The sequence below is a fragment of the Python bivittatus genome, unplaced genomic scaffold (genome assembly GCF_059951505.1).
Source record: "Python bivittatus isolate LINGU-HERP-01145 unplaced genomic scaffold, Pbiv_v1 ctg000390_np1212, whole genome shotgun sequence".
NCBI classification, from domain to species: Eukaryota; Metazoa; Chordata; class Lepidosauria; order Squamata; family Pythonidae; genus Python; species Python bivittatus.
In genome coordinates this window covers 3,672,668-3,695,123 of record NW_028277070.1, presented here as the reverse complement: position 1 = coordinate 3,695,123, position 22,456 = coordinate 3,672,668, and the positions used below count along the sequence as shown (strand labels likewise).

At 45.4% G+C, this 22,456-nt stretch overlaps 1 protein-coding gene across 1 annotated transcript in view; it reads left to right on the top strand.

Moving 5' to 3' along the window:
• Window positions 1–22,456, top strand: part of OSBP2 (oxysterol binding protein 2) — a 126,354-nt gene that overhangs the window by 86,002 nt on the left and 17,896 nt on the right. The window contains exons 4-7 of the mRNA XM_088143863.1: window positions 12,130–12,322; window positions 15,326–15,449; window positions 16,661–16,727; window positions 20,549–20,707. Coding sequence (XP_087999989.1) covers window positions 12,130–12,322; window positions 15,326–15,449; window positions 16,661–16,727; window positions 20,549–20,707 — 543 coding nt within the window. The remainder of the gene's footprint in view (window positions 1–12,129; window positions 12,323–15,325; window positions 15,450–16,660; window positions 16,728–20,548; window positions 20,708–22,456) is intronic.

Below are 22,456 nucleotides of genomic sequence, written 5' to 3'. Positions count from 1 at the left end.
CATGAAATAAACCATTGCTTAGTGAGATGTGTGAAATCAGTTCGTTAAATATGCCTATTTAAGCATTTGTAGCGCTTCCTAATAGCAGCTTGAAATATATCTGAACATGCATAGAAAACTAATTAACCTGTTGGATGTAAGGAGAGTTCCTTTGTGGCAATTCCCTGCCTGCAAAAAGGAGAATCGAACCGCTACCTTTGGAAAGCGGCCTCAAGTGGGCTTTTCACCGACCGTTAATGGAGCTCTTGGGCACTAACGTTTTTCCCCTTTCAGTTGCCTCTTACTAGCAAGAAACACGATAATTTAGAGAAAATGAAATCAGAACAGTACAGTCTGCAGTTTTGTGGGCAATGCTAAAATCATTTCAGGAAGAAAAGTACCCCTAAGAGAATGGAAACATTTATTGGAAAGCCATATTCCCCCCTCATAAGCAAGAACTCTACACAGTTTAACTCCTGTTCTCCTGAAACCAAATTAATTGTCTCTTTAGTTTAAGTATTGCCAAATTTTACATTGCTTTATGTCAGCTGAGTGCCAGAAACTGTCGTCCAGCCAAAGACCAGCCTTCCTGAATTGGGTTCCTCCAAAAGGAGTGGAAGCTGCAATTCCCAGAATTCCAAAGGAGCAGGAATGCTAAGAATCCTGGGAGTTGTAGTCCTGAGACACCTGGACAATATCAAATTCAGGAAGGGCAGTTGTGGGGATTCCCTAATCAGACAGAGGGGATGCTGCTGTTCTCTTTCTGCAGTTTGCTTTCACTGGTACGTATGCTGGTTAAAAAGGGGCAGGACTTTAATCATGGCCACCATCTTGACTTTTTTGAACACCCCCCACCCACCTGTCAGAGCAAGCTCCTGGTGTTAAAGCTGTAAAATCTTGCAGTGTTTCGTAGCTGGCCTTTCAGAAGGTAGCAGTGCACAGCTATTTCTCAGGTTGAGAGTATAAAATGCCAAGAACCTTGATCAAAAACGATCAGGATTCTTGGCATGAGGATATTTTAGGACTTGGAAGCAAAACTGGCGTTACCTATTTAAAACTTTCCGTCAGATGTGAGATTAGCGAACAACTCCTTAGCGAACAAATAGACTTGAACGATGTAAGAGCATGAGATTCAGGGCCGCCCTTGGCCCATAAGGCACCTTTGGGAGGTGTTAGTGGCGCTGGTAGTTTCAGATTGCACAATAAGTATGGTTTCTCTGCACTCTGCACTGCTATAACGGCGCTCGTTTCAGAAGTGAAATCTGACGTAAGTGAGCCCACTCTGATCCAAACAGAGAATTGGTTTTTAAAACTTAATTTGGCGCCCCTCTGTCATGGCACCTCTGCATCCTCTTGATGCAGAAGAGATGGGTTGTGTGAATGTGTTGTCTCGCTAAACTGGGTATTTGTGGTTATGCTTTTCGCCCACTTCAGCTTGTAATCAAATTTTAGTTTTGGAAAAATACCTGTTGTCTCAGGAAATGGCTTACGATGAAGCGCTGCGTGCTTTAGACGCCAAAAACTAGCCTCGAGGGAAGCTTGTCAGAACGCATCTCCAGATTCCAAGTTTGTATGTGGGCTGTTAAGCTAATGGTCTGAATAAAGCAGAGGTTCACAAGGGCAGCTCTGAATTTATAGCAGCTGCATACAGGTAGATGTGGGAGGCTTGTAGTCACGGCTTTCTGCCACCTGAGCAACTGATGGGTTAATCCAGCGTTTCTCAACCGTGGCAACTTGAAGATGTATGGACTTCAACTCCCAGAATTCCCCAGCCAGCCATGCTGGCTGGGGAATTCTGGGAGTTGAAGTCCACTCATCTTCAAGTGGCTAAGGTTGAGAAACACTGGGTTAATCTGTTAATCACGGACCATCTACATGCTTGGACCCGCCTGTGAAATTTGTCAGCATCTTTCATGGAGCATAAATTGGGATAGTGGAAGGTGGGGTTTTTTCCTATTAAAACCAGAGTTCTACCACTGCAAAATGTGCTGAAAAGAAGGTGGATTTATATCTGGGAAATCATGAAGGCTTGTTGTTATTCAGTCGTTAAGCCGTGTCCGACTCTTTGTGACCCCATGAACCACATCGCGCCAGGCCTTCCTGTCCTTCACTGCCTCCCTGAGTTTGCTCAGTTTCATGCTCATTGCTTCAGTGATGCTATCCAACCATCTCATCCTCTGCCGTCCCCTTCTCCTTTTGCCTTCCATCTTTCCCAGCATCAGGGTCTTCTCCAAAGAGATCTCTCTTCGCATTAGGTGGCCAAAGTATCTGAGCTTGATCATGAAGGCTACAGAGTATTTAAAACTGGTCTCTCCCCTCACTCAGCCTAGCCTACTTGACCCCAGAAGGACAGGCTGATTTATTATGGAGTACACTTTCCTTCTACTTACTAAGGAAGGGCTGAATGATTTCCTGGCTGAATTTCTGAGCATTCGGGGGTGAAGGACCCTTTTCAGCATTCAGGTAGCTTGGGCTGGAAGGAGATACGTTATTAGACCAAGAAAAGTAAAAATGAAAAAGTAAGACACTTGCTTTTGTCTTTAAAATGTGAAACAGAAATAAGCTTTCCACAGTAGCTGCCGGTTCCTTCAAAATTCTTGATTAGAAACTCATGGAAGTGATGCTGTAAGTTATACTCTTAGGCGGTTATCGGAGCAAGTAGAGGAGATGGAAAAAGCAGGAATTCTCCTCTCCACTCCACATTTGCTGGAGGGATTTGGCCCAGTGAAAGGGGGACGGATTGATGCACAGCCTGCCGCTGACTTTCCCAACCTGTGTGACAACCTGAAGTGGGAGCTTCAATGAGAGTCAGGTAGGCTGGGGATTCTAGGCATTGTTTGCAGATACAAAGGGCTGGAGTAGAAGGCTTACAGATGTTAATATGACTCCATCTCCTCTTTTCTATGCCTTTATTGAATGCTGTTTCATTGGATTGCAAGGTCCCGGATTCATATCCATTTGAGGAGCTGCCTCTCCATTCTTGTTGCAACACCCAGTTCTAGAAAACAGGAAAACAGATGCGCTCCAAAGATTAACGACAACGACAATTTATGCCAATTCGGTTTAGGGAAGGAGGGGTTGCATTTAAAAGTGGAGCTTATTTCAAAGAACTTAAACTACATTTTTCATAACTTTTCAGCCTTGGATACACGATCATATAAAATGGGTTGATCGCCTAAAATTGGTGCAAAGGAAAGATTTGGGGATCGCGCTGCTGCCCTTACCAAGTCGATACCCTGATGAGTTTGCCCAAGCTGGCTGGGGGTTTCTCTTTTTCATGTGTACAGCGTTTGGAATCAAGATCCTCTCTGGTGATGCGTTGGCCGTTATCGGGGAAGAACAGATGGCTGCGTCTTGTGCCTCTCACTGTGTCTAACATAATGCAGTGGTTATTTTTAAAAAGGCACATGGTTTTGAATTCCTTGCTCCAATCTCTGTTGCTTGAATTGCGATCCGTTTCACTTTGGGGTGAGAGAGGTGTCTCAGAACACTTCCATGTAAGAGGTTAAAGGGCAAGTGTTGACTTATGAAGCTCAAATATCCTATTGGAAACGTGCCTTTTCTTCAGCTTTTGGCTATCCAGTTTCTGATTTTTCACCTCTGAAAAGCCCCTCATTTTCAGAGGTGAAAAATACTTTCCCTTCCATTTTCTTCTGATATTGTATAGATGTTACTGTTTGGTTTAAATCAGTGTTTCTCCACCTTGGCAACTTTAAGATGGGTGGACTTCAACTCCCAGAATTCCCCAACCAGCTGTTGCTTTTTCCAAGGTTGAGAAACATTGGCTTGAATCCTATTTAATCTTTGTACAATGTCAAGTAACGTTTTTGAAAATCAAGCATTCGCTGCCCTGAGGTCTGTACTGCAGAAAGGTGGGACTGGAATACCTTAAATAAGAAAAGGAGCAGCGTCTTCACCCAATTTTTGGTGAAGGGGAAGTTCTGAGCAGCAGCCATAGGATGCCAAATAACAAGGATGAATTAATCATCTTGCTTTATTCATTTGCCTCCTTTCACCCACACAGCAAAGCTACAAAGCCTGATGGATCACATATGTTCCTCTTTTTGCATCTCTGTTTCTCCCTTCTTGGATAAGTCACCTCTGTGTCTTCTTTGACTGGTGACATAGAGTAATCAGTGGAGGTTTGTCTTAGAAGAAGCCCTTCCTGTCTCCCAAAAATAGAAAACAAGGCTAGACATAGGCTGAAAAATAGAGAATCATCATCATCATCGTCATCATCTGCAATGATACCTTTAACACCATCAAACAACTAGATCTGCCTATCCCAGGTCCTTGGGAAGGGCTTGATAGGTGGATAAAAATGCCAAATCCAGTCTAAACATCTGGCTGACTGTGCAATCAACAATAATTCACTACACTTGTACGCAATCCAATTCTCAAGGACTCTGAGCAGCTTACAACAATTAAAGAAATTACAATCAAATCAATAAAACATAAGGATAATAGATGGTAAGCGTGATGAAGTGAGGGGTCTCACCCTCCCTCACCATGGCCTGGGTGAACAGTCAGGTCTTCACGGCTCTTCTAAACAACAGCAGAATGGGGGCCATCCGGATCTCGGAGAACTTCATTCCAGAGGACAGGTGCTGCTACAGAGAAGGGTCCTAAGATAGGACATTGTTTAATCGAAGAAACCTGGAGTGTGCCAACCTTGCAGGATCGAATCAGCTGGGCAGGTCTCTCAAGTAACCAGGACTTGTGCCATGTAGGATCCTGCTAGATGGTTGCGCAGAGCTCTGTGGCTCATTATGTCAGAAAAAGACAAACATGGGATAGGAACTTGGCTTTAAGGAGTTCCATTGCATCTCTGCCTGTTTGCTTTGCAAAAAATGAGTGGGCTGCAGTCACAAGGAACTGTTCCTGTCTCCCGGTAGTGGGTAAAATGAGCCAGTTGTTTCAGAACCATGGACACCTCCAAGTCCTCAATGGCTTGCAAGAAACCTGGAAGGGAACGGAGGACTGAAATATCTGTTCTTCCTAGTTGCCCTCCCCAGTCCCCACTCGGAGAATGCCTCAAATGGCAAACCCATAAATGAGTTTTTCTATGAACTACCTCTTGGTCCGTGCCAGGAATTTCACTCTTCTCTGGCAAGTCAAGTTTCATCTGCAAATTGCTCAGTGGTTTCTGGAACATTCATAACATGCCCATTGTCTATGTCCAGGACCCCAATTGGTGGTTCAGCAATTTGTCCACCTGAGCTTGACCATAATAGCTAGTGGTATATTTCTTGCAATTCTCATGCTTGGAAGAAATCAGATCTTTTGTCCTAGATAATTGTACAATTGCCTCTAGTCCTATGACCAGATGTCCTGTTTTTGAAATGACAACAAAATTGCAACCTACTGGGAGATTTTGACAGTCGGTGGTATTAAGTTGTGCTGTGGTGAGAATAAGGAATGAATTCACTTCCCAAGAAGCATGGAATGGAGGGCTGTAGAGATTCCTGTGTCTTAGGCAATGTTAGCCATCTGCATGAAAGGCCTTCTCCATTCTATGGTGGAACTCCATTTCCTGAGGTTCAAGAGGAGGGTTCTCCAGTCTCCAGGTTCTGGAATAAATTCTCAGAAGCAGAACAAAATCTGTCCCTTTCTGAAAAAAGAAAAATGAGGGATCAAAAACATGTTGAGCAAAGAGCTCCAGTTACCTCGGCCTAAAAAGACCTTTTTGTAGTCCTGTGTGTTTGCCTGCTTTTGAAATTGCTTCATGATGGGCTATCATTTTGGTGAAAGCTTCCATAAAGCTCGCTCTGAGAGCAGGTTCTGCTTCCCAGGAGCGTTGAGTGCTTCCTGTTAGCTTTGATGCTATTCAGTCAGCTGCGCGCAGTGGCCAAAACCTAAACGTGCCCTGCTGGACATTGCTGAGAGTCAACCCATTGCACCATTTCTTTGTTCTCTTTGCTTTCAACAAGGCCAACAAGCTGTTTCCGTCCTGTCAGTCACCAGCCGGCCTTCATCCTGCAGCATTACACTGGAGCAGGGATGAGTGGCTTCTCTCGCTGTGAAGCTTCCACAGTTTTGGAATAGCTGCCTCAGCAAAGCTCCTGAAGTAAAGCTTCTTCCTTAGTCTCTGCTGTTTGCTACAGGGAGGAGCAGAACAGCTTTTAGGTGTGTTTTCTGATTCTCATGTCTTGAAGAGAGAATGCCGTGTGCCCAAATTCCTTAATTTAACTCCTTAGTGGTTGCCTCATCCCCTCAGGAGGGTTGACCATCCTGTCTCGTTGCAAGTTCTTGGTTAAATCTGTGCAACTCACTCTCTGCTTCCCCTTGGGTTGCCAGTGGAGATTTCTGCTGAAATAACCAGCTTGTCCTGCCCCTTTTTCTGTCCTTCTTCTACTCCTAGATTTTGCAGAGACAAAACCCACCTTAGTGTGACTCGGCAACCATTTCAGCTGAATGTGGTCCCAGTGCAACACGCACGCTGCACCTTCCACCGAGCTCAAAGCTGGTCTTTACCTCTTTGTCTAGCACTCTGATTGAGCTAAGACAACCCCGTTGGCTTTCTCCTACAGTTTCCTGAAATACATTTGTGTGTGTGTGTGTGCAATGCTCCCTAGGGTGCTCATTACGGTTTCTTAACTCCAGGTTGGGCAACGCGTCATGGAGTTTTTGCAGGAAAGTTGTCAAGATCAGCTTTAAACAGCGGTACAACCTGGTAAATGAGAGAAGGTGGCCGGCTGGGGTTGATCATCAGGAAAAAGGGGATTTTCAGCCATGGTACAGAAGCCAAGGATCTGAAAACAGTGGGCATTAATTACTGGAAAAGAAGGGGTGGTTTGTGTTCACCCCTGAAAGGGGTTGGTTGTGGTGCCATTAAAAAATGGACAGCAAGGGAGTTTCTGCCTGAGCAAGAGGAATGCCATGTACTTCCCTCAACAGAAAGTACACTTTTTCCCCAAAATCTGAGCATGAAAACAAAAGCAGGGAGGTAAGCTGTTCCCATTTTCATCCTTAATCCTTCCAGTTCCCCCAAATTGCCATCTAACTTTTGGGCCAATTTACTGTTGGATTTCAGCAGTGCAATCTGGGTCCATTGTTGAAGAACGTTAAGGATGGAAATGAGAGCTTTGATTTATTTCCACACTGAAGAAGAAGATGAGGCTGAAATTGTTCCCTTACCCTTCCCATGGGTGGCTGGCTGTCCAGCTGGTTGGGGGAGCAGTTGTGGCCTGGGACCCCATGAGAACGATGCCTGCTGCTGATTAAAATCACGACAGACAGGATACCGCTGAACTAGAGGCTGTATTTTAATAAGTAGCAGAGTGGAAAGGAAAAGAATGGTGGTGGATGCCCTGCCAAAAATGTACTGATTCCCACCTTTAAATACTCCACCACTACCTGTGAAAAAGCAGGCTGGAAATTTCCGATCTACCTTCAGCTTCCCAGAGGCATCTTGCAGTTGGAATTCCCACCTGAGATGCTCAGCAGAACTCCAAACTCCACCACTTTCTGGCTTTCTGTGTTGGCTGGAGGACTCTGAAAGGAAGAAGCAAGAAAGGAAGGAGGAGGTTCTTCTCTCTAGCATCTAACACAGTGTTTCTCAACTTTGCCCACTTTAATTTGTGTGGACTTCAATTCCCAGAATTCCCCAGCCAGCTCATGCTGGCTGGGGAATTCTGGGAGTTGAAGTCCACACATCTTGCATCCATGAGGGCTCTTCCCTCACTGTTGCAAGAAAGAAAAGGAACTCAGCCAGCGTCCTTACAGTCTCCTTTCACCCAGAAAGGAAGGTGAAAGCCGGCTCACTTTGGACATGACTATTTTTTAATGGTCCAACCTGATGTTTCATCAGCTTTGTTAAGAGGATTTAGCACTTGGGATCCTGGCTGTGGGCCATGTTCTTATACCATTTTATATTACTGCTGCAGACCTCAAGCAGTCACGGTTGACGCCGTAGGCAATGTTCCTCCTGTGAGGGAAAAAATAACTTTTGCTCCAAGGGAATGAGCGAGATCCGATAGATTTTAAAAAGAAGAAAAGGTCAGAGGCAAGATCAGCTCGCTCTCTCTGTGTCTCTCTTTTTATTGACTCAATTCGGCTTTGGAATTTCTTCTTTCCTTCTATTTCATTTAATTAGCAGCCGGCTAACAAGCCTCCCCAGCGTGGCATTGACCCGCTTGTCTCCCGAAAGCTCCAATCTGCCGCCGACCAGCATGCCTGTGCTAATAATATCCAGATATTCTGTTCATTCTTCTGGTCTCATTGTTCATACTTATCCTTCTGCTTTGCTAGTTCCTCATGCCTGAATTTCCATCCTTTTAGAGCGTACTTCTTCCTTCCCCGAGAGAGCTGCATTTTCCTACACCTTCTATGTCTTTGCTCGTTGATGGAAGCAAGAAACAGCGAATGTTTCTGTTCCTGCACCAGCCAGAGAAGCGGTGGACGCTGCTGTTTCCCTCTTTAATTTAATCCTTGGTGGTTATCAGTTCTCAGATATTGCTGAACTTTTAAAAATTTTCTGCTCTGTTTCCTGCGCTTGCATTTTATTTTGCCCGGGAGATTATTATCGTATCCCCTGAGCTTTTCCTCATTCCGCTGGCCTTGTTTTATTTTTCCTGCAAGCGGGAAAATGCTTATTTCTCTTTGCTTTGAGTTGCTCCTCATCTTTTCCCCTTCCCAGCTCAGTTTGCGCGGACTGCGCTCTCTGCATTTTCTCTTTCTGCTTATTTTTAATCTCAGTTTAATAGTAAGAGAAGCTTGTGCCATATTTTGCAGTAATGTGCCTTCCCCCCTATTATTTACGACGTTCCTGGCCAACTGATATTCTTTCGTTTGTATATTAATATGCCACTTTCCCACGTGAATGCCATTCTATTCATATTGGCGTGCAATGTTCCTGTGTAGATAAATCAGTTTGAAGTGTAGTAAAACGTACAGTAAAAATGTTACAATATCAACATCTCATTACTTAAACCAAATCAATAAAACTCAACACAATGGTTTTTTTTTTTCTTTTAAAAAGCTGCTTGGAGGCAGTTCCCACTAGCCTGCATGATTTTTATATTTCAGCGATTTCTTCCCTTGCAGAACAGACAGCCATAGTCTGCCCCTGGGAATTGTTCGAGATTTCAGTTGTGAGAAGAGAAATTGGACGTTCTGGATCCCCCAAAATCGTGACACTTCATTCCGGACCAATGAAGAGATGTTCTGTATTTATATTTATATTTATATATTTAAAACAGGTCAAGTTTCAAAAGATAAGCAACGATTTTTTAAATTTTACATGGTGGGAAAAAACCCGATGCCAGGAACAATTAAAACGTTACCCATGCCAATCAATAATTACTTCATCTTTCTCTTCCGCTTCCTCTCTCTTTTCTCTTCGTGCTGTATGTCTTCTCTTTATTCCTTGCCTCTCCCGTTTTCCGTAAAAGGTTACGTAAAAGCAAATCATTTGTGTGAGGTGAAGGCAGAAAGCATTAAACGTGGAGGTCAGAAAAATAGGAAGGTCACAAACCATAAACCACAATGGCAAAATAGCCTGCAGTTGTAGAACATCCAGTAAAAAAGATCATTTATGAAGTCACAGAAAGATGATAATTATCACCATGCCTGAGAGCAGGGTTTCTCAACCTTGGCAAGTTTAAGATGGGTGGACTTCAACTCCCAGAATTCCCCAGCCAGCCCTGCTGGCTGGGGAATTCTGGGAGTTGAAGTCCACCCATCTTAAAGTTGCCGAGGTTGAGGAACTCTGCCCTAAAGAGTCATTCAAGCAGGAATAGGAAGACAGGAGTAAATCTGGTGAATTATCGGTGTATTTAACCTGTTTATTGCTATCCTTCTTTAAGGCCTGAGAGTAACCTATGTGTGCCAGTCCCCAACACCAGAACCAGGGCATCTCGCTGGTAACCAGCAGCAGGTGACTAATGTTGGGGTGGGGGCCCATCTGGGAGGTTTCTCTTGCGGTCCCCCAAAGAGCTCTGTATACACCCCTGATAAAAAGCCATTTTGTCGTTGCTGTGGATGTTGTTCATTTTCTAGCATAGCTTGTTTAGCTGGATACCTTCCTTGTGCTTTATCCTGACTGCAATTTATTTGCAGTAAGTTTTGCTTTTAAGAGCGACGGACTGCCAGAGTCCCAGAAATTTAAGCAGGTTCACCACTGTTTGGGTAACTCACCCGAAGAGCTGGTTGTGATCATGACTTCCAGGGTTGTGCGTTCAGAATTGCAAAGGCTGGTGCTCGTTTGAAGGCTGTGCTGACATTTCTGGGACGAGCTCTTTCATGAGAGCTTCTCGTCTCCTTGTTCCACCTAGAAAAGCGGGCCTTTTTAGCTGTCACAGCACTGAGCTGCTAATTGTCATGCCAGGTTTCTTTCTAGCTCAAGAGCAAAGGGAACATTGGGGGGGGGGGCGTGGGGGGGGCTTCAGAGCTCGCCTTGTGTCCATGGCCCAGAATAGTTTTGTCTTCTGCTCCAAATGTCCAAACTCTGCCACGGAATTGGGCAGCTGTTCATTCATTCATTCATTCATTCATTCATTCATTCATTCATCAATCAAATTTTGGCAGCTGTACATTCATTCATTCATTCATTCATTTATTAATCAATCAAATTTATATCACTGCCCAACTCCCCCACAAGGAGGGACTCTGGGCGGTTCACAACCCAACAGTTAAGACCAATAAAAACATAAATAGCACAGCATCAATACAATTATTCCTTATGATAAAATCCAAGCGGATTTTGGTATTGTTGCAGCCTGGAAGCCGATAATATTGGTCAGGTAGGACTAGGGAACCAGCCACCCCCAAGACTGACCATCCCCACCGCCTGCATCATAACAAAACCAGATCTTCAGTTTCTTTCGGAAGCCTAAGAGGGAGGGGGCCAACCATATGGGGTCAAGTATGGACCATACAGTGAAATGTATTCCATTGGGATCCCTTTCCTTAAGTGGCTTGCGATTACATCTTTTATCATGGAGATGCAGTGAATTTTGGGTGTTGTGATGGCATGGTATATGACAAAGTTTTGTGGTTCTTGTTAGTGCCTTCTGTATTGGGTGTGCATCAACTCTCCCCCATCTACATTTCTCATCCTCCCCCCCCCCTTCTCTTTTGGTGCAGAAGTCCATGTGGTGACCTTAGCTTGAAAAGCCTGAATAATTCTGTGCCCCAGCAGTCTAAATTTTGCACGAAGAAAACCTGCTTTCTGCCGGGTTTGGCACCATGAATTTGCGTAATTTATTTTATTTTGCATAATTCTTTGGTATTTATTACTTCTTCGCAGTTCTAATTTTGCAGGGATTTCTTTGAAGATGGCAAACTCCTGAAAATTTGCTTTTTGTTTGAATTCTGATTTTTTTTTTGGTCTTCAATTACCATCTGCAAGTTATTTTCTATATCTTTGTCTTTCCAGACAGGATCTTTGTCAGCATCAGAAAGAGTTGATTAAGAGATGGTGTGGTCTCAGACATGAAATATTGGAAGTGAGGATTCAGAAATCTTTTTTGTTTTTGTTTTTTTTGCTGCTTTGAGTGTTTAGTTCAAATTATGAGAAAGAGGATTTCAGCTAAACTTTTGGGGGAAAGAGTGCGAGCTGTTTGGGAACGGAATCCAAAGGAAAAGCTTTTCTTCTGCATGAGAGAATTTTAAGCGAGTACTAGGTAGGTGCTAATAGCCAAGATGTGCTGGCAATTGTGGGGGGCTACATGGGCGCCCCCAGCACATCTTTGTGGTTCCCAAAGCTCTCCAGGCAGAAGGGGGGCTGAAAAGGTTTTGTTCTTTTCCCCTGTTGGGGTCTTGCAGAACCCTAGGACAGCATAGTCCTCCTTAAAAGCATTGAACGCTCTCCCCAGTCTGCCTGATTTTCCCTGGGCTTGTAAGGGTTTTAAAGGACAGAGTAGTCACCAGTTGTCACGTTCGTGTTTTAAAACACGATAACCCTCTTTGAGCACCCTCCGTATGGAAGGCCGTAGCAAACATCAGAGGGATCAATAGCACACTGGATGCCTGGATGTGATTAATTCTGGGAGTTCGATTTGTATCTGGGGGGGCCCAACGCTGCTTGGGAATCATCCTGGGCTCGTTGTAAGGGCTGGGCTGCAATGCCGCCTTCTCTTCTGTCTGCAAGCAGCACCGTCCCCTGGGAATATCTCCACCGATCTTCGGATTTCTCCCCCCTCCCCGCAGGCCTGCCGGGACTTTTTGGAGCTAGCCGAAGCCCACAGCAGGAAATGGCAGCGGGCCCTCCAGCATGAACGCGAGCAACGGATCCGCCTCGAAGAGACCATCGAGCAGTTGGCCAAGCAGCACAACAACCTAGAACGGGCGTGTCAGAGAGCGCCAACCCTCTCGGTGAACCCCGCGGCTCACGCCCCCCGAGGTGAGTGGCCCTTCCTTCTCAGCCCGGGCAGGCGGGTGAGCGCTGGTCCTCCAGAGCCCCCATCACTTAGGAGAAAAATGCCCCTGCAGAGACGAATATCTGGGCACGCCCAGCCTGCAACCAAAGCCATTGGACTAGAGCCGGAGGAAGCCTGTGGACCGCTTAAGCCTGTCATGACATCAGTGCCCAAATGGTATAATTCTATATTTGTGTCGGGATGTCTGATGCAGATACGTTGGTCATGCCCTTTGAATCGGGATGCATGTTGTGCCATTCCTCCCACCTCCAGCACCAGCATCACAGATGCACGAACCCAAACTATATTTCCCCACAGAGCACAGTGGTGTGGTTAGGACAAAATTGCAAGAACGTTGCTCCCTCCCTTCCCCCCGGAAATCTGGTACCCCAAAACAAAGCATTGCTCTACTGGGTTTTGGACCAGAGTGGGTGGAAGGCCTGGGCTGAACACGCATGAATGAGAGCAGGGAGGCCGTTGGAACTGCCCGTGACGGGCCATTAAAGATTTCTAAAACTTCTTGGGGTGGCCAGATTGTACAGTACAGCAGGCATGGATATGGACCTCAGAAAACGTTCCCCAATATGCAGGTTTGCTGCCATCCTTTTATTTTATTTATTTGCTCCCTGTTTCTTTTTCTTTCTCCGTGCAGATAAAATACAACATGCCTTTCTGTTGCTGCTAAAAATGGATACGCAGTCTAGATTTCAGTGTAGGTGTCATTGGAGATGGGCAGAAATGAAGAAGACATTTTTCCTGCTTCTCTCTCTTCCTACCCCACTTCCGTGCCGGCAGCACGCTAGAGAGATTTGGGTGCTGAAGGATGCTTGCTCACGTGTGTGACTTTCCAGACCAGGCAGCCAGACTGTGTCGTGTTGCTTTCCATAGGTCCTACATTAAAGTGTGGTGTGGAGTTTCCCGCCCCTTGCCCCCCCCCCCCCATATGCTAAGGGGTTTTCCACTCCATTGATCCAGTTCTGGGAATAGTCACTGTATTCAGAAAGCAGATGCCATGAGCTCAGTGGGCACAGCCAGTCTCACCAGGGCCAGCTTTCTCTTTTCCGTTCCAGCCATGCAGGTGAAAGATAATCCTTTACTACTCTCAATCCTTGACTATCTCGGCTACTTTTAACCAGGTGATCATTGATCTGTAGAGAATGGACATTCAGAAATATCCAGGACCCTAATCCGTTATTCCCATCCACCAGGACTTCATCTCCCAGAATTCTCAGGAATTGCTATCCGAGCTGGGGAGTGCTGGAAGTTGAAGTCCACATTTGGAGGGTGCCAAGACTGGGGAAACAAAACTTCATTCTAGTATTATCTCCCCTGTTTCTTTTTGAAATACTGTACCAAGTCTAAAATATCTTCAAGTATGACGAGCAGGAAAACTGCTTTCCAGCATTGGAGAAGGAATAGCTGCAACACCTTAGCAGTCGTTTAGATCAGTGTTTCTCAACCTTGACCATTTTAAGATGTGTGGACTTCAACTCCCAGAATTCCTTCAACTCCCAGAATTCTGGGAGTTGAAGTCCACACATCTTGAAGTTACCAAAGTTGAGATACGCTGGTTTAGATTCCATCTTTGGCATGATGTAATTCCATATGCAGACAGTCTGCGTCAGAGTATTAAATTGAGGGCACAAATCTCAGTCTGAGTCAAGAGCAAAGGTAATTTCTCATTCCACTCTTTGCCAGAATAGAATATTGGCAGAACAAGATCAAAGATGAGCATCTTAGAGTTTCACCAGCACCTTTAGTTCCGGTTACAGCCAGCAATTCCACTTCGTTGAAATTACCCCCATCAGCTGCACAAGACAATTTTCTGCCAAATTTTCTCTAATCTAAAGAAAGAAGACATCAAGGGAGGATTCTCTTGTAATAGTCTATATAGAGAGCTCTTCCATACTGCCATTTCCATACTGCCAGTACCTCAAAGCAGTTTGAAGAAGATCTCACTGACTTTGCAACGCAGGCAGCAAAATTCATTACCAAGCTGCCACATATCTTACGGTAGCTAAAAGGCTCTCACCCCTACTCTGTGCAAAAGGGAGGTAAAATAAACTGCAGGTGCATGTACACACACACAATATCCATGTTCTAAAGCCTTAATTGTGTGCATCCATCTACTCGTGCAAAAAAAAAAAAAAATCCTAGCAGTTCCAATGAAGGGGGAGCTGGAAAGGTATCACGGCTCCTTTCCCCTTGGAAGACCTGAAGCCCAGCAGCCGGGTGGGAGGTTGAGGCAGGATTTGCTGTAAATGGTTCCACAAGCTCCACTTGGTGGTGGTGTTTAAAGAGCTTTACTGCAGTTTTGAAAGGGTATAAGAGAATCATAAATAGCTTGGCTGTCAAACACAGCCAGAGGTCTGGAACTCCTTTTAATCTGGGAAGGAGCCCTTAGCCTTGCTTCAGCAGTCCATTTAGGCTGAAAGTTGCAATGTCATGCACACCAGTGTCCAGTATTCTGTGTTCTTGAGATATTTTTTCACTTAATTTGAGGACCCAGGAATTCCACGCGCAATCAAGCCGCTGGGCCTAGCCAGCATCTGGAGATGATGCTGTTCAACTCTATTTTGGGGCCCAGAAAGCCCAAATGATTAAAATATACTTAAGGGGATTGAGATTTGGCCTTTGGCAAGTGAGAAGCAAGTAGCTACCTAGTCTATTTCCTTCTGTTGGGCTCAGTGTTTCTCAACCTCGGCAACTTTAAGAGGTGTGGACTTCAACTCCCAGAATTCCCCAGCCAGCATTAGCATGGGAGTTGAAGTCCACACCTCTTAAAGTTGCCGAGGTTGAGAAACACTGGTTTGGTGTATCAAATGCACAAATGTGGGAGGAGCTTACCTGGTATCTACATTAGCTGGCTGGGGAATTCTGGGAGTTGAAGTCCACACCTCTTAAAGTTGCCGAGGTTGAGAAACAGTGGTTTGGTGTATCAAATGCACAAATGTGGGAGGAGCTTACCTGGTATCTGCCTCTTCCAGGAGGAGGTGTGCAGAGTGTGAAAGCAGAAGCCAGTGATGAAGATGAGGAGACAGAATACTTTGATGCCATGGAAGAGTCCCATGCTTTCATCACAGTAGCTGCAGATCCATCGAAACTTCACCGGTAGGTCGGACCCTTCGCGCAGGGACTGGGCAATGCTCTTTGCAGCGCGCGATGCGTGGCCCAGCTTTGCCGTCAGCAGTTTAGAACATGGCTCTTGGGTGACCCCTGCTCTGCTTTTCCAGCCCTTGTGATCCTAACGGCACACATCTGGGGAGAAAGTGCTCAGAAATGGTAGCAAAGGTTTGAACTTTGTTTAAGTTATGGAATGATAATAGTGGAAAAGTTGCTGTTGTGTTTTATGTACAGGTAGTCCCCAGTTTAAGGACGGGTTCCATTCCCAAGGTCTGTCCTTAAGTCGAATTTGTACATGTAAGCCAGAAGAGCATTATTGTATACTACTGTATAAGTCAGCGTTTCTCAACCTTGGGAACTTTAAGAGGTGTGGACTTCAATTCCCAGAATTCCCCAGCCAGCATGGCTGGCTGGGGAATTCTGGGAGTTGAAGTCCACACCTCTTCCCAAGGTTGAGAAACACGGGTATAAGTAGTACTGTGTAATTAACTTGAACCATTGTGTATTTAACTCGAATCCTTGTGTACTTAACTTGGGTTTTGCTACAAAAAGCTCCATTCTTAACTATGGGTCGTCCATAAACTGGGCGTTCTTAACCCGGGGACTCCCTGTATTTGGTTCTGCAGCGCCTTGTCAATCTTTATTTTTATTTATTTATGATTAAATTTGTATGCCGCCCATCTCCCCCAACGGGTGACTCTGGGCGGCTCAACGTTGCTCTTTGTGCACTGCCTAAAGACCTTTTAAGTCCCGGCAGTTTAGAAAATTTACAAATAAATACATAAATAAGGGAGGAACATAAAAGCTTAGGCCAAAATGTAAAGCGATAAAATTATTTTTAAAAGAAGAACCGCTGCCCACTTTATATCACTGCCCCCCGATTCTTCCAGAGAAGGTGCTTACAGGCCCCCCGTTCCCTCCCCTCCCCAACCCCACCTGGTTCTCCCACCCCTGCACTGTAGTGAGAGCCGTTACCCACAATGCCCATTGGTTGGCTAGACCTGGGGCTGTGAGAAACTGGGCGGGTCAGAATGTCAGGGGGTGCATTTGCATATTGGAACCCCGCCCCTGTTTGTGATCTTCCTAGTGGCCCTGCTTGACGGGTGCTCCTGGGCAGGCTGGCCATGCTGGCCGGTGCGTCAGGAGGCCATGCTCCACCTCAGTTGCCATTGCCATTGCCGCCTCTGTGTTCCCTACAGGCGCACCGGCAGCAACATTAGTGGGACCAGCGAGGGTCGTTCTGAAGACTGGAACTTGGATGATAGCGTGAGTATCGCCAGCGCCTGGGGAGTCAGGGCTCAGTTCCTCTCTCTGTGGGGCAACCTCGTGTAGCGGTCTGGCCACCTAGGAGCTGGGCTGCTGGGAGAATCAGCCTCTCATTTCTCATTCTGGGTGGGGGGTGATTGTGTGTGTTCGGGGGTGCGGGGATATAAGTATAAGTAATCTTTATTGTCGTTGTACTTCTCGTACAACAAAATTAAATGCCACCCCAGTGCAGCTTTAAAAATATAAAAACCATAGAACACATAAAACACACCTTCACATTCCATTCACCATTGCACAACCCCTGATGCTGCATTAATACTGCACTATACAGTAGAGTTCAGTAGAGTTACAGCTCTGAAATAAAAGCTATTCAAATAGATAATGTGCAGCTGAACGTGTCTCCAGTCTCCGGACACCCTGTTGCATCCTTCTGCGAAGGCTGCCTTGCTCTGGTTGGTTCTGAGTGTGGGTATCTCGCTCCCGTTGCTTCGTTCACTGTTTGACTCTGTTGTTTAATTTGTCCTCTTGTGTTTTCAGTCTGTCCTCTTGGGTTGTTCCCGCTCCTCTGTCCACTGTTCATGTTTGGGGGCCTGCTAGCCCTCGGAATAGCTAATGCATAGAGGGTGGGTTCGTGCAACTTGATAAACTCTAAACCCAGACTGCTCAATGCTAAGAGCAAGTAATAAGCAAGGTTATTTCTATTCACACAACCTGCCCAAACATATGATGGCTTAACATGATGGCCTGGTTCACAGAACATAATAAGACAGCGATGGGTTCTCACAGTACATTCAACTCCAAATTACCCAGCCTCACTTCAGCTCAGCTTAGCATGTTGTAGGAATCCAACCATTAAATCCTGGCAAATTCAAATAGTAATGGGGACAACTGGGGGCCTTCCAGAATCCAGTCCTATTTGTGCATTGCTATCTTCTCGCTGTCATCTTCTGGACCAAATGCTGAGCTGGGGCAACTAGCGCGTTGCAGAGTGTACTGGACAGGATATCTCTCCAAGAATCCAGAAGGGAATTATCTAGGGGCACGCAAAACTTTCCACGCACCAAATAGCTTTGGTGTGGAGGACAGCTGGGCAAAGGCCAGGCTGTTGGTGGCTGTGCGGATGTAAGGAGCTGGGAAGGTTGGGTGTGTGTGTGTGCCAAGTGTACTGCACTTGAATTCAAGCTCAGTGGCTAAAGGGAAGGAAGGTGCAGAGAAGATTGATGAGCAGGTGGGCTGGAACACAGGGGGAGGGCAGAAAGGGACAAGGGGCACCAGCCATGCCGTATTTGCCCATTACACCCTTCCAGACTTTGATTTGGACAAAACCAGGATCCAAAATGTTCTGGTATCTGTCAGACCAAACCATCATCCCACCCAGAATGGTTTGGCTGAACCATAGTATGTGTCAGGTTCAACCCAAAGAACTCCACGAGACAGTGCAAATACAGTTCTGTTGCGTTTATTAGCTTCCACCTCAAGACAGAAATCTCTCCAGACTGAACCTAAGTTCCCAAGCCAGCAAGCCACAACTCCGTGAATTCCTTAGGGTGGTGCCAGTCTCATCTTCTTAAACTTCCCACACTCCTGTTGAGGGCTAAGGAAATGCTTATCTCCCTGAGCGTGGCCTTCCTAACACCATTCCATCACAGTATGTCGGTTTTCTCTCTTTTCTTTCTTCTTCCACCATTCTCATGTAACTTTCTGCAGCGCCAGAATATAGACAAGTAGGGTGACTAACATCTGACTTTCACTGTATGGATGGAACTGGAAGAAGTCACATCTGATGGCCAGCTTTCCCTACCCTCTTGCTCCTTGTCCTGAAACCTTAAATTCTGTAGATAATAAGAAAATGTAGTCTGATAGTCCTCCATGGGCCAAACAAGTCATGGTTCCCAGAGGAGTTAACAATGAGCATGGAACTGCAGGATTTTAATGGTGCAGGAAATGATCCCCCTCCATTATCCTGTCTTCTAAGAGATAGCTTGGAAACAGAAAGGCTCTTCTGACTTGGTTCTTCAGACCAGATATTAGTTGCATGGTTGACATCTAAGCTCTTTGTCTGTTACTGAAGAAGGGGGGCTCCATCTTTGATCCCCACCAGGGATATCCACAAGGTGTGGTCAGAAAAGTCAAGATGGCCATGATGTGGCCACATGGTGCGGTCCGAGCTCCTCCCATTTTTTCTCTGTGTGGTTTATGACACATAAAAATGAGCAGAGCTTTGACCACACTGTAATGGCTATCTTGACTTTTTTTTAAACATATTCTGCAGATGCTCCTGATCCCACCAACCTATTCTGCAGAATCACTTCCATTTGAAGTCAACCCACCATCCATATTTAATTAACTTAAATATTAACAAAAGAGGTTTTCTTTTGTTTCTGAGGACACTTTTGGCACCTCCATTTTTCCTATAGCTAAAACCAATGGGAGCAGGCTAGTGGGTGCAATTATGCCAAGTGGATGAAGACACAGTGTATAAGAGTTGGATGGAGTTAGGCAGTTTATATATCTAAATGAATAAATAAGAGTTGGGGCTAAGATTTTCCAAGGGATGGACTGGTTTTGTCTTTTGACAGTACAGTAATATTTGTGTAATTCCTGCCTCAAGTGGGAGGATATCAACTCATAAGATGAGGATTGGAGGCTGAAGTCTCCCCAACTGTTATTGAAAGGAACCTGCTTATTTTTGATAATCATCAGATCAACTAGATGCATTTTGGAACTAGAAGCAAGACCAGTTCCATAATTTCATACCAAAACTCAGGAAATGATCCTGTTCCCCTTCTGTCTTAATCTTGCATACCCACCGAAGAACTAGCAAAAATCAGATGTAGAGAGGAATATCTGTTTGATTTTCTTTGAGCAGAAATCCAGTTGCTAAAACTTCAGACAAGCTGTTAGGTCCTTTCTGGAAGCATCCCTGGAAGAGAAGATACTGGAGTTGTATCCCGTGCAGATTGTTTTCTGAAAGAGACATCTATGTATGTTGCCTTCAGGGATGGATGATCTCACTTTGATCAAATCAGTACACATTTATTGGGAAACTGATTCCTCCACTGCTGATAGTGCCCGTGATGGGAAGGCCACCGTCTCCTGAAACACTAGGCCTGACCTCTGTCCAAGAACAGATCCTATGTCCTACTCACTTCAGATACCCAAGAAATATTTCTTGTCTTCCGTTGTTCTTCTGTTGGATCTTTCACTGTCTTTCTCACTTTGTCATAATTTCTAGATGTTTCATGTATTTTCACCATTTCTTCTGATGATTTCTTTAGACCTGATGGCCTTTTCTCATGTGGACTGCAACTGTTCCTGGTGGGTCTTGGGGTTCAAGAAGCCTTTTCCTTCACTTTCTTCTGTAACCAAATGTTTCAGAAACGTTCTTGACTTCCACAACCTGGAACCCATCTTTTCCTCCCCTTTCCTATCTTTCTCCTTCCCTTAAACAAACAAGCAAACAGACACCTTCCAAGAGAAAAAGAAAATAATATTGAGATCTCTGATGTGACCTTTTCTTAACACTAGGGGCAAACTTCTGTGTGCTAGGTTCATGCATTACAATAAGCCATAATGTGATTTGTTTGGTTTTGGTTTAGGGTTAGTTTGTTGAGCGAGCCCCAGTCTTTATGATTCCTAAACCATGGTTTATGGTTTGGCATGAATTGGGAACTCATTCAATTGTGGATTAATTCAGTAAACCATTAAATACACTGGCTTAATGAGATGTTTCACAGACTACACTGCCAAGCATGCAAGGGTGGGTGGGAGCTGGAAATCCAACACTGAATTGTCATTATCATGGATTTTATCCTTTCCAGGTATTTGAGAGTCAAAGTGGTCTTGATGCTACAGGCAAGGATGGTGCGTCCCATAAGAAGAGGCGCAGTCGGATTCCAGACAAGCCCAACTACAGCCTTAACCTTTGGAGCATAATGAAGAATTGCATTGGCAAAGAGCTGTCCAAGATCCCCATGCCTGTAAGTGGTTCCTCCATCCCCTTTCCTGCGTAGTGAGTTTCTTCCGTGGGTCTTGAGCTTCAGTGCTTGGCTAGTCTGAGACTGAGCCCCAGGCCTGATGAGATGGTCAGCCGGCGAAGGACAGCGGGAAAAAAGAAGCAGAAATGATGCTTAGGGGGAGAGGCACTGAGTTACAGCAAGCAGCATGTCTTCCCTTGGACTCTTCTGAAACCCAATTACTGATCTCCCGCTGCAGGCTACAGAATTTAACTTTCTAAAAAAAGTGTTGAAAAAGGAAATGGACCCCAGTTGGCTTAATGCATCTGTTTTGCAAAGCAAGTAGCCCCTTCCAAAGAACAGGAAGACATTCTACCTGCCTGATGACTCTGTGTCACTGTTTGCCCTTAAAGGGTGTGTGGGTGGGAAGGAAATACCTAGAGGACTCTGTGCTGGAAATAGAGGGTGGGGAGTGTGTTGGCATAATATCAGAAGCTCCTTGGCTTTTAGTCCTCTTAGAGCAGTGTTTCTCAACCCTAGCCAACCCTAGCCACCATGTAGATGGTCTGTGATTAACAGATTAACCCAGTGTTTCTCAACCTTAGCCACTTGAAGATGAGTGGACTTCAACTCCCAGAATTCCCCAGCCAGCATGGCTGGCTGGGGAATTCTGGGAGTTGAAGTCCACTCATCTTAAAGTGGCTAAGGTTGAGAAACACTGTCTTAGAGGGAGCTTGGTCTCCAAGGAAGGGTGCCCTGGCCATCTGGAAAGTGCTTTTGGCTGGGCCTGCATTTGAAACCATCCAGTCCCCTTTAAATCAGAAAATATTGGATGGGTCTTTGTCTCTGTCCAAACATTTGGAACTAAGGGCCTGGAACAGGAACACATTTTGACTCTGGAAAAATTACAGCTCTTCCCTTTTGAATCAGGATTTTTAAACACACGGAGATTAGTGTCTCTGCTCCCTTGGGTGTTGCTTCAGGATCCTGAAGGCAGTGAACTGGGGCACCAAGGAGGCTTTTCTCTCTCTGCTGCTGTGGTCTTGAGCAGTCTTGGCTTGGTAAAGTTTGGGAGCTAAAGTGGGAGAGATGAGTCATAATGATCCCATTAATGCCCAGGAGATGAAGGATGGCTGGGTGATGGACCCACCTTTTCTGTCTTCTGTGTGGGGTCTAGCTGACCCACCCTGACGGTGTTCCAACAACACGCTGAATTTGGTCAATTCAAAATGGAGCGGCTGCATTCACACAGCAGGTTAAACTTGGTTATTTTTAACTGTAATTAGTTTGAGCGTGAGGTGTGAATCCTGTCTGTTGGCTTAGCTGGTGGTTCAGTGCATTCTCTGAACCCAGCAAATAGGTTAATTGAGTAAGCAGGCGAAGAATGTAGTTCAACTTGTAGAATCTAATATTACAAGAAGCCACGGTGGCTGCCTGCTTTAAAACAAGACCACAAATATGTGTCAAAGGTAGTCGGTCAGGACAGCCGTGTTTTAGAGGCTGTGCAGGACTGCAGGTTCGATACCTCAAAGGTGCTTTGAAGCACGAGGGGACGTGAACACAGCACCTGTCCAGAACTCGCTGCAGTAGCTGTTCCATCTCGAGAGAAGATGCAGCCACTTTAAGGAATTGCAGACAGATACTCCGTTTGTGCCCCTGTGTGATCCAAAGCACATTTTTTGGACTGAAGCACTGTGTGCCCTCCTACCTGTATTAAGGAGGGTTGTGGAATTGGAAGGTCGACCACATCCGTCTTCAAAACCCTTCTCATGA